This window comes from Dromiciops gliroides, chromosome 3 (genome assembly GCF_019393635.1).
Source record: "Dromiciops gliroides isolate mDroGli1 chromosome 3, mDroGli1.pri, whole genome shotgun sequence".
Taxonomy (NCBI): domain Eukaryota; kingdom Metazoa; phylum Chordata; class Mammalia; order Microbiotheria; family Microbiotheriidae; genus Dromiciops; species Dromiciops gliroides.
The window spans coordinates 551,439,765-551,455,557 of record NC_057863.1 but is presented as its reverse complement, the minus strand read 5'-3'; the positions used below and the strand labels follow the sequence as shown (position 1 = coordinate 551,455,557).

Sequence of the window (15,793 nt, the reverse complement as noted above, 5' to 3'; positions counted from 1 at the left end):
TTCTCAATTCATAGGATTTGATCCTAGACCACCTGGACTCCCAGTCTCTGGATGGATCCTCTTTCTCTTGCGCTGTGCTGAATGTGTTATCCTGGCCATTAGCAGTTGGGACTAAAGGTCACTCAGAAGAATGAGGGCACTACCTTTAGAATGTCTCTGGCTACTTCCTTCTTGGTGCCACATTAATTCTTCCGCCCCTCCTTCTTATTCAGATAATTTCACAGGATCTCCTCATTGTAGGAGCCAGAGACACCAGCACATAATACGTCAGCCTCTCCACTTCTGATGCCCGAATCTTTGTTACCCAATGACAGCTTGTGTGATAGGGGGTTTTAGCAGACTGGGAGCTCCACTCAGGACAACAAGTGACATGACATGGCAGCCAGGAACATTAAAACAACCTTGTGCCACCAGAGCAAAAGTCTCACTGCCCACTTAGTTAAGCCACATCCAGTGTATTGAGTTTAGTTCTGGGTGTTATCTTGGTTGTTGTTGAATCTTTTCAGTCGTGTCTGGCTCTTTCTGACCCCATTTGGGGGTTTTCTTGGCAAAGATCCTGGAATGGCTTGCCATTTCCTCCTTCAGATCATTTTACAGATGAGGAAACCAAGGCAAAAAGGGTTAAGTGACTTGCCCAGGGTCACACAGCTTGTAAGTGTCTGAAGCCAGATTGAAATTGAGGTCTTCCTACTTCCAAGCCCAGCACCATCTCCAATCCACTGCACCCCCCAGCTGCCCCATATTACCTTTTAAGAAAGATATTAATGGGGGCAGCTGGGTGGCGCTGTGGATAAAGCACCGGCCCTGGATTCAGGAGGAACTGAGTTCAAATGTGGCCTCAGACACTTGACACTTTGTAGCTGTGTGACCCTGAGCAAGTCACTTAACCCTCAATTCCACACCCCAAAAAACCACACATGCACAAAGAAGGATATTAACAATCTGGAGTTCATCCAGAAGAAGGTCACCAGAATGGTGATGCATGCAATATAAGGAAGTAGGGATGCTTAGCCTAGAGAAGAAAATGGTGGGAAGTGGTGGGGAGGGCCCAGGAGGCCGGGGTAGAAGAGAAAACATGATTGACATGATTGTTGTCTTCAAATGCTCTAAGGATTATTATATAAAAGAGTGATTAGACTTATTCTACTTGGTCCCAGAGAGAAGAATCAGGAACTTTGAATACAAGTTTCAGAAAAACAGATTTAAGCTTAATGAAGGCCTTACCTACCAGCTGTGTGACCCTGGGCAAGTCAATTAATACTCCTTACCTCAGTTTCCTCACCTGTAAAATGAACTGGAGAAGGAAATGGCAAACCACTCCAGTATCTCTGCCAAGAAAACCCCCAATGGGGTCACGGAGGGTTGGACACAATTGAAAACAACAAACAAAAGGGAAAAACAGGCTAATGATTATAGCTGTTCTAAAGTGGAATGGACTGCTTCAGTGATTTTCCCATTGCTTGAGGCCTTCAAGCAGAGCCTGGATTATTCTAATTATTCCATCTGATTCAACAAACATTTATCAATCAACAGTAACCATTTCTCAGGGATAGTGTAACTGAGGATTCCTGCTCAGATCCAGTTTGATGCAGATGGTTCTTTTCACTCTGGTGGTCTGTAATTCCTGGAACCCCTCTATGGACAAGAACCATCCATGCCTCTCTTTCCCTACCCCAATAACCTGGGAGCCTTCCTCTGGTCCCCTTAGGATCTCAGGAACACCAACGTAGCTAACACTTAGTTGTCTCTCATTCTCGTTACATGACCTGATTGGCCTTTGCCAATTAGACTCATCCTTGTTGACTCACCATGTCAATGGATTATTGATCCTGGCCCTTGGCAGGCACTGGGGATCTTTGTTGTGAATTGAGCTCTAGTTTTCATGAAACTCGAGGAAATAATTGTGCTCAGACAAGGTTCTATTAATTATAAAGAGGACTTGATTTCACTGAGAAGTCAGTGGCTCTGACTCAGAAGTCGTTTTCCAGGGCCCCTGACAGTCTCCTGAATGCTTTCTGAGAACAGGGCTTCCCACCCCCACCCCTGCCATCCCCCAAGCTGCCAGAAAGCAAGAGAGTGTCATATTGGAAGCAGTAGCGGCACCTTATGAGAACTTTCCCTGACTGTCCCTTTTGAACCCTTCTTAAGGTGGCAATTTTAAGGGATTGCACACAGGCCCTGGTAGCTGAGGGGGCACAAAGCAACACTTCTCAGCAGACTTTAAATACTTCTTTCCTCCTTTTTCCATGTTAACTGATTTACCTATTTGTACAGGCCCCTGAATAGTGGAGTCTCTTCCCGTGGTGTCCTGTCAAATGTCCCTTTCCACCATCCTGGAAATCATTCAATCAGTTAGTAAGCATTTATTAAATACCAACTATGTGCCAGGTCCTGAGCCAGATGCTGGAAATGCAAATACAGAAGTGGGAACAGCTCCTGACCTCAAAAAGGTTTACTTTCTATTGGCCGGGAAGAAGGAGACTGGCCCATGCTCTCAGATAAGCAAATAGAGAAAACATAGAAAAGAAATACAAAGCAATTGGGGAGGTGACAATAACGACTAAGGCTTCTTGAAGGAGGAGGCATTCAGGCTAAGCCTTGAAGAGGGGGAATAAGGAGGAGGGATACTGGATGTCTTGTACGGGGAATGGCAAGTAGTCCACTTTGGGTAGAATATAGATGATATATAAGGAGCACTCTTCCGTAATCAGACTGAAAAGATGGGCCTCAGCCAGAGTAGGTGAAGGGCCTTAAATACCAAGCAGAGGAGTTTATCATTTGTCTTCTTTTATCCTGAGATCCCCCTTATTAATGTTCTTGCCTTCCCATTGTTGATTATCTCCAGTTTATCTTGTCCATAGCTTGTTCGCACAAAGTTATTTGAGTGTTGTCTCCCTCATTAGCATGACCTCCCAGAGGACAGAAACTGTCTTTTGCCTTTCTTTTTATCCCCAGAACTGGGTACGATGCCTGGCACATAACTTAATAAATGCTAATTAACTGTTCGATTGACTGACTGGGCAGATATATATTTTAGGAATATCAGTTTGTGTGGAGGATGGATTACAGAGGGTAAAGTCTGGATAAATGGAGATCACTTAGGAGGTGGTAGTCTAGGGGTAAAGTGATAAGGGCCAAAATGAGGATAAAAGGACAAGAAGGAGGTGAATGTGAGAGATGTTAAGGAATTTTCATGGATAAAACTTGTTAAGTAATTGGATGTGGCAGTGGGAGGTGAGAGAGAGATTGAGAGGTTAAGATTGCAAGCCTAGATGACTGGAAGAATTATGGTGCCCTGACCAGAAGCAGGGAGGCCAGAAGGAGGCTTATTAGTTTTAGGGTAAGAGAGGATGACTTCTGTTTGAAGCATGTTGAGCTTGAGATGCCTATGGAACATCCTGGTGGAAATGTCCAGCCAGCAGTTGGAAGTGCAAGCACTGGGGCTCAGGAGAGAGGTGAGGGTTGGACATGTAGGTTTATGAGGTACTTGTATAGAGGAGATAATTAAATCCATGGGAGCTGATGGGATCACTAAAAAAGAAAGGCCAGAGAGAAGAGAGAATAGAACCAGGTAATGTCCTGGTTTGTACTCATGCATAGGCAGTGAGATGTGAATGATGGTAGTCAAAGAGACTGAGAAGGATCAGCCAGATAGGTAAAAAAGAACCCTATCAAAGCAGAATCACAAAAACTCAAAGAGGAGGGAGCAGCAGGACAAAGGGGTGATCAACAGTGGCAGGTGCTTCAGAGGGGTTATGGGGGGATGAGAACTGAAAAGAGCTATTGGATTTATCAGGGAAGAGATCATTGGTGACCATAGAAAGAGCAATTTCAGTCAACTAGTGTGGGAGGGAGCCAGGAGCAAGGAATCCATGGAAGAAATTGACATGGTCAACTTTTTCTAGAAGTTTTGCTGTGAAAAAGAGAGATGTAGGAGAGTGATGGCAGGGTCAAGTGAAGGTTTTGGTTTTTTTGGTTTGTTTGTGGGTGGGGTTTTTTTTAGAGGAGCAGGAAGGAGATCTGGACCTATTTGTTAGGCAGTGAGACAGGAGACAGTTTATGAGAACTTGAAAGTTAGTGAAGGAGTAATGAATAAAGGGGTAAACTCACAGAGAAGGCAGGAAGGGATGAACTCAGGGAGAAGGGTTAGAGTTGGCAAAGAAATGTGACAAGTCATTCCCTAAGAGGCATAGAGCAAATGGGAGAATCGAAGGGTATACAAAAGTGATTGGAGACTGCGAGGTGTCTCAGTAGAGAGAGCATTGGGCTTGGAATCAGGAAAACCTGGGTTCAAATCCAGCCTCAGACATTTACTTACTTTGTGACCCTGGGCACGGGGTCTTAACCTCTGTTTGACTTAATCCACTGGAGCAGGAAATGGCAAACCACTTCTGTAACTTTTCCCCAAAAAAAACCAAAACAAAACAAAACCATAGGGTCATGAAGAGTCAAAAACAACTGAATGACTGAACAACAATCCCTGTCCAAGGAGAGAAGAGAGATGGGAGAAACAACTCATGATGTGGAGAAATTCTGGTAAGATATTAGTCCTGTCCCAAAGAAAAGAAAGTATCTGAGCAGCCTCTGTAGGGAGAGAGCCAATCTGGGAAAAGTTAAAGGATCATCATGAAGCCAGGAGAGCTCACTTGAGGCTGGCTAATGTAGATTTGTGGTGAACCTGGGCCCCACAGTTATGTCATTTCCTCCATGGACATTCCCATAGCACATGAGCTGGAGGGGAAGAAGGCAGGTGAAGGATGGGAGTGATAGGGCTGGGATTTGGAGAAGGATGAATAGTGATGGGACAGTAGAACAAGGAATTCAGGAATCAAGGGTAGAGTAAAGCTGAATCAGTAAACTAAAGAGTTAAAGGTTTCGAAGGAAAGAAAATGAGTGCATCATGGAAGCAATAGGCCTGGGAGAGCAGGGAGGGGTGGAGTGACTGGGGTTTTAGAAAGGATGGAGAATAGATTTAGGAGGGGGCGAGGAAATGGGAAAAGATGAGAGGACAGGAAGGTATAGTCAGATAGAGGAATTTGAGTTGTAGACTGTGGAGATGGAACATGAGGGTGATGATGAGATGGAGGGTTTGACTATCACGGTGTTTGGTTGAGGCAGAGTGAAGGAGAAGGGTTAGGCTAGAGAGGAAAACGATGAGTCAGCTACTAGATTCAAGCCATTCAGTCACCTTATTTTCTAGCCCCAATCCCTCAGTCTGGTCCAGAAGAATAACATGAGAAATTTTGCCAAATGTTCTTCTAGAATGAATCTACTACACAAGCTATATCTACAGCATTCCCCCGATGTACTAATCCTGTCAAAAGTGTTGATGAGATCACATCGAATCTTCGTGGCCACCAGCATCTTCTAAATATTCACCAACCATCCATCCCTTGAATAATATAGTCTAGAATTTTGCCAGAAATCAAAATCAAGGTCATACACCTCTAGTCTGCAGACTTTACCCTCTTACCATTTTTGGAAATAAGAACAAGATTCATCTTTCTCCAGTCCTCTGTTGTTCTCCGTGATCTTTCAGAGATCATTGACGGTGGTTTTCATAATCCCATCCAAAGCTTCTTATAGTCTGTCATTCATCTCTCTGAACTCAACAGTAGCTAGGTTCTCTTACTATCTCCCTACCTATCCCAGTTACATTGATTCTGCCCTTTTTCCCTTTTTGCCCTTTTTTTTTTTTTGTGAGGCAATTGGGGTTAAGTGACTTGCCCAGGGTCACACAGCTACTAAGTGTCAAGGGTCTGAGGTCAGATTTGAACTCAGGTCCTCCTGAATCCAGGGCCGGTGCTCTATCCATAGCGCCACCTATCTGCCCCTAATTCTGCCCTTTTGGAGTCCAAAAATTGATGTTCTTACATGAGAAGGCAGGGGGAAAATAGCTGCTGAGTGGTTCAGTTTTCTGGCATTGAGAAGTGGCTCTATCTTCTTTTCCTCATTGTAGCTTTAGTTAAAACCCTGGTTTTCGGGGCAGCTAGATAGTGCAGTGGATCAGAGCACTGGCCCTAGATTCAGGAGTACCTGAGTTCAAATCCAGCCTCAGACACTTACCACTTACTAGCTGTGTGACCCTGGGCAAGTCACTTAACCCCAATTGCCTCACCAAAAAAAAAAAACAAAAACAACCTGGTTTTCCCCCATCTTTCCTCACTACCCTCAGATCCTTCCGAGTTTCAGGACTCCTGATACTAATGTACACTGCCCGAGCAGACTTTTGTATTCATTTTCTAGTATCCACCCTCTCCTGGGAGGTGGATGAGTTTCCATATCGGTCTCTTTGGGCAACTCTCCTTACTCATAAGTGCCTTTTTTGAGAGTTTCCTTAGAATCCTTTTTTGCTCTGAACCCTTTGAAAGCTGTTCTCTCCAAATCTAGCATGTGAGTCTATCTATCCATCCATCTAAATCGTTGTTGTTGTTGTTTAGTCATTTTCAATCGTGTCTGACTCTTGGCAAACCCTTTTGGGGTTTTTTTGGCAAAGATGCTGGAGTGGTTTGCCATTTCCTTCTCCAGCTCATTTTACAGATAAGGAAACTGAGACAAGCAGAACTTAGTGACTTACCCAGGGTCACACAGTGTCTGAGGCTGGATTTGAACACAGGAAGAAGAGTCTTCCTGATTGCCAGACCCCACTATCTATCCACTGTACAAGTGTGTATACAGACATATGTATGTATTGTGTATATATGTATGTGTATATACATGTGTGTGTACAAATATATACATACAAGTATGCAGGCTGTGTAGTATACATGTATAGACTAAACTGTATAGTATATATGTATATGCATATCCATATCTATAGATATCAATACAGATAATAGGTATAGATATATACCCAGCCTTCTTCTTTGTCTCAAAGTCTAAAATGGAATAGTCACTTCTTCCAGATCTTCATCATTTCTATCCCAGACACCACTTTTTCTTTGGTGGCATCAGGTTTAGCATATCAGTTCCCATAGTTGTTTGCTCCTGTTCCTTCCCAGTTTAAAGCCTTTTTGACAAGATTTGCAAGATTCCAGATAAAAGCATTTTTGCCAGCTCTCATAAGGTACATTCTACCCTTGGCCCATAGCCCATCATTGTCCTATCATAAGCCATCACCAGAAACACGAATCTCATTCACAGAAACCGACCCTTTCACCAGTTCTTCACCTCCTAAACCTGCCTCTCGGTTCTGAAACCCTTCCCTTCAGTCAGCTGCGGTAATGGAGATTGTCCCCTGTTCTGGAGTATTTGGTTTCTTTCCTGAGGCTTCCATAATCCTCCAGTCTCACCCCCTCAGTTTTAAAGATGAAGAAAAATGTGGCCCATGGAGGTGATGTGACTTACCCAAAGTCACATAACAAGTTAATGACAGAGCCCAGGTTTCCCAATTCTCAGCCCCAGTATACTGGGTCACATTCTTTAAGGAGTCACATGAAGAGAAAGAGGAATAACAGATGGGCAACCCAGTGGTACTCTTCCTTCCTCCCTCCCTCCCACCCACTATAGGGACCCTCTGTAGGACCTATAGCCCAACACAAATACTAATCACACAGGATGAGATGTTTTAGGTGGGTTGCAATCTGCCCCAGTGTAGGGAACCTTCATAGTGAGGAGATCCTACGTCCATGAATTGGTCAGGTATTTATTGAGCACCTATGCTAGTTGCCAGGGATTCAAAGACAAAGAATGAAATAAACCCAATTACATTCTAATAGGGGAGAGAACAAGCACGTGTGCACACACACACACACACACACACACACACACAACATAAATATAAAGCAAATATATACAAATTAGTTAAATAATGTCATGGAGAGAGCAGTGAGGAGATTGGGAGTTTTAACCCAGTCACAACCTGCTATTCCTAGGGAGTAGATGCTCCACAAATATCCATCCATGGAATGAATGAATACATTTACCGTGTTCCTCGTTTTCTCTATTCTCACCAATTCTGTTTCTGCATTTCGTCCCTCAGTCCATCCTAGGAGTGCAGTGTGAGGTGCAGAGGCAGCTGAAATCCTTCGTCACCCTGGAACGCTTCGAGCAGATCTACGGTTCCCATATCGTCGGCTGCCAGCAATCCCAGGAGACAAAGAAATTCGCCTCCAGCGGCTCTATCTTCGGCAAGGGAGTAAAATTTGCCATGAAAGATGGTCGCGTGGCCACCGACATCATCAGCACAGCCAACGAGGATGGTCGGAGGATTGCCGCCATCTTGAACAATGCCCACTACCTGGAGAACTTGCACTTCACAATCGAGGGGGTGGACACACACTACTTTGTGAAACCAGGGCCCTCAGAGAGTGACCTGGCCATCTTGGGCCTCAGTGGGGGGCGACGGACCCTAGAGAATGGGGTGAATGTCACAGTTTCCCAGATCAACACAATGCTCAATGGAAGGACTAGACGCTACACAGACATCCAGCTCCAGCACGGGGCACTGTGCTTGAACACCCGCTACGGGACAACCCTGGATGAGGAGAAGGCGCGAGTGCTGGAGCTGGCCAGACAGAGGGCGGTGGGCCAGGCCTGGGTCCGAGAACAGCAGAGACTACGGGAAGGGGAGGAGGGCATCCGCTCCTGGACAGAGGGGGAGAAGCAGCAGGTGCTGAGCACCGGGCGGGTGCAAGGCTATGATGGATACTTTGTCATCTCGGTGGAGCAGTACCCAGAACTGGCTGACAGTGCCAGCAACATTCACTTCATGAGACAGAGCGAGATGGGCAGAAGGTGACAGAGAGGGTCCGAGCGTTAGCTTCTTGCCAAAGACAGCTACTCTCTTGTGGCCGCTTACCTGACTGTGTTGTACTCGGGAAAAATGAAAAAAAAAAAACAAAACAAACAAAAAAACAAACAAAAACAAAAAAAAAGAAAAAAAGAAAAAATTTTTCTTAATGAGCGCAGAAAAGGAGAAAAAAAAAGAGATTGGTTGCACGGTAACTCATGCAACATCCTTTCTTTTTTTTTTTAATTTGGCCTTCACACGTTTTTTGCAAAGAACAGAAGGTATTATTTTTTCCCTTAGTGTGATCAAAGTGAAAACTTTCCTGTCTCTTGTTCCTTTTTTTTTTTTTTACTGTTGTGATTTTGGGTCGTCTTTTCTTTTCTTTTCTTTTCTTTGTCTTTCTCCCTTGGGAGACATTTCCAGATGAGTGGGTCAGTGTCTTTTCCTAAGTACTTGGTCAGTCGGAAGTGAGCCCAGAGTGTGTGTGTGTGCTACCTGGTCCTATTCCCAGGCCGGGCTTTTGAAAATTAGAGGGAAAGGTGGGATGGGAAGAGAGAGAGAAGAAAACCACACCCCAGTGCACTTACTTAAAGTTTCCAGGGGTCAAGGCTGGGTCCACTGGGTGGGAGTAGTGGGGAGGGGGGTCCTACTGCATCTCTGAATCCTTGGTAGGGCCCTTGTGCCTCCGTGTGACCTCTGCCCAGTATTCTGTGCCTCTGGAAACCTGAAAACCAGCATGTCCCTTTGCTGGAGGCCAAGGTGACATTCAGTACCCTTCCCCATGGGCCGAAGGCTACAGACCCAACTTTAGATCTTGAAACCACATATGGAAGACCACCACCATCCCCTCCAACCCCTGCCCCTACTTGCAAATCTCATTAAGCTTTTCAGCTAGGAAAGGTTTTTCCACTTGCTTCCCACTTAGTGACGGAGCAATACAATAGCAATCATAAGACCCGAGTGTGAATCCCAGTTCTGCCACTGATGCAGGCAAGTCACTCACCCTCTCTGGGCCTTGGATTCCTCCTCCATAATATGGGGATTAGACTAGATCATCTCTAAATCTTCTTCCAACACTAACATTCCATGAGTCTAAGAACTCAGAGCTCAAGACCGAACGCTCCCGGGGTGTTAGGTGCTAGATGTAGCTAACGCCTCATGAAATCATTCATGTTCCTTATTTTTTGAGGTCATGGCCTCTTGTCATTGTTGGGTTCCCCATCTGGTTCCATTATTCCCCACAGCCAGAGTTGAGACTAGTTTTAGGTAACTAGATGAGCCTAGAGGGAAACTCAAGGAGAGGGTGGGCTGATGTACCAATAAGGGAAACCCCCTGCCACAAGCAGAGGCCCTTGGACACAGTAGGTGCTTAATAAATGTTGATTGTAATGAAATGATAGAGGTGGCAGTGGAGTTCAGAACTTGCCATCCTTCTCAAAGTCCCCTTAATGAGTCCTGGCTGGGGTGGAGGGAAAAGAATGGGGAATAAGGAGACATTAGGAAGAGGTGGAGTAGCAAAGGGATCTTCCTGACACCTAGGTGCTAGTCCCAAATAGGAAGATAGATGTGGTGGGATCCAGAAAGAAAGGCTTTATTCAGTGGAATGCAGAGAGGCAAAATGCTTAGGGAGAGGGGGGGAGGGGGAGGGAGAATGTCTTTCTGATAAACTGATCAAGGGAGATCCCTAAGCCAGAAACGACATTGGCTATCCCTGAAAGTTCAGAAAAGTCTGGCCTATGGCAGGCTAGCTGGGTGGCCACCTATGAGTGCTGTGGAATGGGTCATGAAATCATTAATGCTGGGGGGAGGGGGGAAGCATTCCTGGACATAGCTCTGGCCGACAGGCCCCCTAGAGGCAATTTGCACAGCAGAAGGGACTGGAGTCCTAGGACCTGGGTTTAAACTGCTATCTCACCTGTGTGACACTGAGCAAGTCATTTCACAACTTTAGAACCTCAGGTTTTTCATTTGTAGAGGACTGTCCGGTGGCTTGAAACCCCTTTCAGCTCTATATCCCATAGCTTCCCACACACACACACTTTTTTTTTAAAAGAAAGACCACCTGCTGAAAACCTTACTTAACATGTCAACATGCTTTGTACTGCTGTGCTCCAGCAATCTCCCACCCTCCATGAGCCCAGCCACCCTCCCTGTGGGTTCCCACCAGTCAGAAGAAGAGCAACCCAGCAGAAAGAGAAACAAGTTTCCCCATGGACTACTCCTCCCCCAGGAGATGTTTTATAGCCATGCCCTTTGGGGAGGGGCAGTGTGGGACAGCTAGGATTTGGGTGGCCAGAAGCTGTTGGGTATCCGGGAAGTGGTTGAGTTAGAGAGACCTCAGCTTCCCCTACTCTGCGTGCATGTGTGTGTGTGTGTGTGTGTGTGTGGGTATGTGTGTTTGCTGTCAGCAAAGGGTTCCTTTCCTTGTTCACACACTTCATCGCCGTGGCCATCAATGGGGGGTGGAGGGCAGGAGGAGATGCTACCACCTTCTTTTGGGGGACTGGTTGTTGAAAAACGGGCCTTTTGTGGTTGCAAATGGCTTTCATTTACATTAAGTGTGGAAAATGGATTTCAAGTCTGAGCTATTCCCAGTGGAAACCTTGTTGGACTGATAAGCTCTCGGTACCTTTATAGCCTTACTCACGGGGTCTTCAGATTATTACACGAGCTAATGAAAGCAGGCCTGTCTCACAATTTCCAAAAGCCTGTGCACCTTGTAGTCTGTGCTAGGCCAAGAACTGGGGGCCAGTTCAGGCCTGCCTGATAGAAGAGGGATTTCTTTGCCTTAGGTTTTCAGGTGGGAGGGGCAGAGGTGAGAGGTTGTGTTTAACTGGGTGCTCTTTGGGTTAAAGAACAAAACAAACACAGAAGTCACGCTACTGTGAAAATGGACTTTGGGTCTGTCCACCTATTTCACTGCCACCTCTAAATCCAGAGCTCTGCTGAATCACAGGACAGTCCATGAACGCTGCAGTCCCTTCTCTAGGGGATCAGTGCCAGCCATCCAAGCTGGAGACCTGACTCTCTGTCTAGCCATATCTGCTTTAAGGTACAACAAGATGGGACCTGATGAAACGGGACAAAATGCAAATTGATTTGGATGGGGGAGCCAAGAAACCTGGGTTCTGGTCCCAGGTCTGTCACTGACTCGCTCTGTGACCTGGGACAAGTCATTTCCCCTCTGGGGACCTGGGGACTCTATAAAGCGAAGGGATTGTACTAGATGATCTGTCTCTGAAGTTCTTTCCTGCTCTGACGTCCTATGGATCTATTCTTCTTGCTCAGAAAAATGCCAAGTGTGCTACCATTCCTTCATGCCCACCCTCCCCCAACCTTTGTGGGCCAGTGACTAAGGCACTGACATTCCTTTGCCAAAGACATAAATATCTGAAGTCCCACCATGTTTATTTTAGCCTTTGGTTTGGAAACACTGGAAAGTCTCTTGCATGAAGTGATTATCCATTGTTTCTTTTCAGCTACATAATGGAAGAGCAGACTTGTGCTGCTTGGTACTAAGATCAAAACAGGCTGGGAAATAATAACAGGAAGGCAGAGAAGGAAGCATGTTCTACCAATTCAAGCTGTCTCACAATGAAATGGGCTTCCTCACTGGGCAGTGAGTTCCCCATCCCTGGAGGTCTTTAAGCTGAGGCTGGCTGACGTCTTACAAGGAATTGTGTAGAGGTTGCTCCTGTTCGGTTAGAGGTTAGACTGGATGATCCCCAAAGATTATTCTCCTTCTGGGTTTTTGTCATTTGTGATTCTGATACATGGTAAAGGAGCATTAGCAGCTCTAAAAAAGAACAGAAAGACCTGAGCATGTGGGGGGTGGGGGGGAGGGAAAGGCCTAAGAGGTTATCCTGCCACCCACTCCCCTCTAGGATAGTCAGAATTACCCAGCAGGCACATGCTGCCAGTTATTGGAAAAGCCACTTGTTGGCTCCACACCCTTTTGAGTTACCTTGTCCTGAAAGGTGGTGAATAGTTCACTATGAACTGCTTGCTCCATTACCACATTGGCCTGTAACCAGCGACACATTTTTATGGGATGGCCAACCAGGTTTTTATACATAGTCTACAAGCCTGGAAAATAACTCTATAGGCAAACCTAAAAATCCCAGCCATAGAGTTGATCCATGACCCAGGCTTTATAAGGATGGGACTCAGTCCAAAGTTAAGCTAGATCAGAGCTTTCACAAAATACATTAGGGCTGCCCCAACAGTACTGAATTTTTGTCACTAGAGATCTTTCAAGTGAAGACTGTATAAAACACCTGAGGATGGGGAAGCCATAGGAAATATTCCTCTTGTATGGGTTATTTAGACTAGATAACCTCTAGGACCCTTCCAACTTGAATAGTCTATAATATTCTCCATACCCTGGTCAGTTCAGTTCTGAGGCAAAGAACCTCCTTTGGTTGACACGCGCTCTTAGCTAGTTGCACTGTGTTGATCCCTGACCAGAGAAGGAAGTTAACTATAGAATGATCCCTCCATCCCGCACCCCCAACCCACCCCCATATACCCCTCTAATCCTGTACCTCTTGGGGAGGACCTTGCCACAAAGGTATTCCTTTCCATTGGTCTCACTGAGTAAGACCTTAGTTTTTCCCCAAAACCTTTTTAGTCAGGGGAGGAGTGGTTTATTTTATCCAGAAGCCAGAAGACAACCTTCAAACTTCAGAGGCTGGGAAGGTAGCAGATAGTGAAGCAAGTTAAGCCATCCTGCTATCAGATAGGGGCCCTGCCGCTCATCCCTCAAAGATACTAGCTGACACCAGAGCCCTAGGAGCCACCAAGAGACCCCGTATTTCATTTCTACATTAAGAATAAATGATGTGAAGCTACCCCAAAGAAACCGGGAGACATTGAGAACCTAACAAGGCTGCTATGAAACACAGGTTCTTGTTTCATTGAGGGGATCATGGGCAAAGGTGAGGAGGGGAGAAGGAAGTGTTTGGTCTATTACAGACATGAGGATAAATCAAAAAATATTTTTTAAAAAAAGAATGAAGGTCCTTTTCAGCTGTGACTTCTGAGTGTCACCCTGATGGATTGCAGAGAGATCCCTTATACAGAGACAAGGCTCTTTACATGAAATTTTATAATTTGATTTTATGATCTCTAGCGAGGGCACGTCATGTTTGCAGCAATCTGTTTTGCTTCAGCCAGTGCCTAATTGAAACTTGGGCACACAGGCTTCACGCTGGTCAGCCTCAAGGCAGCAGTGGAGGAAGAAACGCTCAATATCCATCAGGTTTCTGGTTCTGTTTGTGGGGTACAGAACCTAATTTGAATTGGTTCAGCCTGCCTGCTGTGCCTGAGCCAGGCCTGTGCATTTGCCAGGGTTTGGGCAGGGGGACAGATGTCTCAGGGCGGTTGATCTCCAATCTCTTTGACAGCAGCTGGCCCTTTGATGAGATGTACCAGAGCCCGTGGTTTGAAGCAGCCAAGACCTTTTCCAAGTCTGACCTTTTCTGAGGGTCATTCTTATCTCCCTGGGGATAGAAGGACCTTTATTTGGGGTATATGAGTCAGTCAAGTTTACTTATTTGTCCCATGGGAATAAATATCTCATAGGGGAGGGAGAACAAGTTTTTGGTAGGTAAAGGGTCTTTCATTTAACCTTTGGTAGCAAATTCTAGGAGCTTGGGTGACATCATCAACTCTGCTATATAATTTCCATCTTCCACTTTACCTTTGAAACCAACTTGTTTATAAGAGGCAGATGGGTACATGAATAGATGGGGGCCTGGTGAGATTCCCCAGTTCCATTACTAAGTGGTATCAAGGTAAGCTTAAAGTGACAGATGGTAGTGAAATGGATGGGGGGTGGGGGACGTGCAGGGCAGAGGCTTGGGGTCAGAAAGGTGTTTTCTTAACCCCACTGCTGAGCCTTCCAGCTGCCCGGCTTCCCTCAAGAAAGTGTATCTATGCCTGGATGCCTCCCAAGGGACTCCAGGACACATCCTGGGAGGGACACCAGATGGACCACAAGAAAACTGAACTCACAGCAGCTCTGGCCCAAAAGGAGGCACAGGTGGAGGGCCGCAGCCCCTCCCTGAGAAATCAAAACATGGAATCCCCTTTTCTAACCTGGCCTACTAATTTTGCGTGAGGACTTCTGAATCTGCAGCTTGGATGAAAGAGACTTTGCGTCGGAGCTGCCTTGTGAAAACCCACACTGGAGACCCCAGCATTGCTGCGTGTAATAGTTTTCCTGAAGTCTGGAACTAATTTTGAGAAATTTTTTTTTCTCGACACCTTGTGTTTCTAACACTGTATTCTTGACTGTGTAAATACCGGGCAAGGTTGTAAATAAATGCAGATGTAGATACCTTCTAGAAAATCAAAAACAACAAAAACAAAAAACAGAAAGTGATCCTGTGTAGCCTTCGGTGACAAATAAAAGAATATTTTGTGTTTAAAGGTTTTCAGGGGCTTTTTTGATGGGAGAAATAAAGTGACCTCCATTAGTCTGTGCTTCTGAACCTAGTAGGGTGGAGGGATGTGAGATACACTGATCTCTCTGGGCTTTTCCAGACTTGAATTCCTTGAAAAGATGGCGGTCAATGGCTAAGACTCTTGCCTCCTCAGTCCCCCAGTAATTGGCTTCCTGTCAGAACAGATTGACTCATGCCTGATCTGTAAGGCAGAGAGGCCTTTTATTAGAGCCACCAAAGCCCTACAGCTGTCTTCACAGCCCAATAAGACGGTGCAGGCAAAAGAAGAAATATTAGAATTGACTTACAGATCTCCTAGGCACCAACAAGCTTCCTACCTTGCTTGTCCTTCCCCACTACCGCTATGACTCTGCCTGCCTTTTAATGCAAGGGCTAGGACCTGCCTTACACATTGATGAAACGATCATCTGCCTACAAGGTGTGATATGAGGCACAAGAAAGGAAAAGAATACTTAACATGCAACACTTTAAGGTTTGCAAAACACTGTATGTGTTATCTCATTTCATCCTTACAACAACCCTGTTAGGTAGGTGCTATTATTATCCCCCTTTTGCAGATAAGGAAATTGAGCCTGAGAGAGGTTAAGTGTCTTAC

The 15,793-nt window shown here is 45.6% G+C and overlaps 1 protein-coding gene across 1 annotated transcript in view; it reads left to right on the top strand.

The window, feature by feature from the left end:
- Positions 1 to 15,163, top strand: part of TENM4 (teneurin transmembrane protein 4) — a 1,214,428-nt gene extending 1,199,265 nt beyond the window's left edge. Inside the window, 1 exon segment of the mRNA XM_043992715.1 lies at positions 7,982 to 15,163. Coding sequence (XP_043848650.1) covers positions 7,982 to 8,740 — 759 coding nt within the window. The 3' untranslated portion in view covers positions 8,741 to 15,163.
- The last annotated feature ends 630 nt before the right edge of the window (positions 15,164 to 15,793 follow it).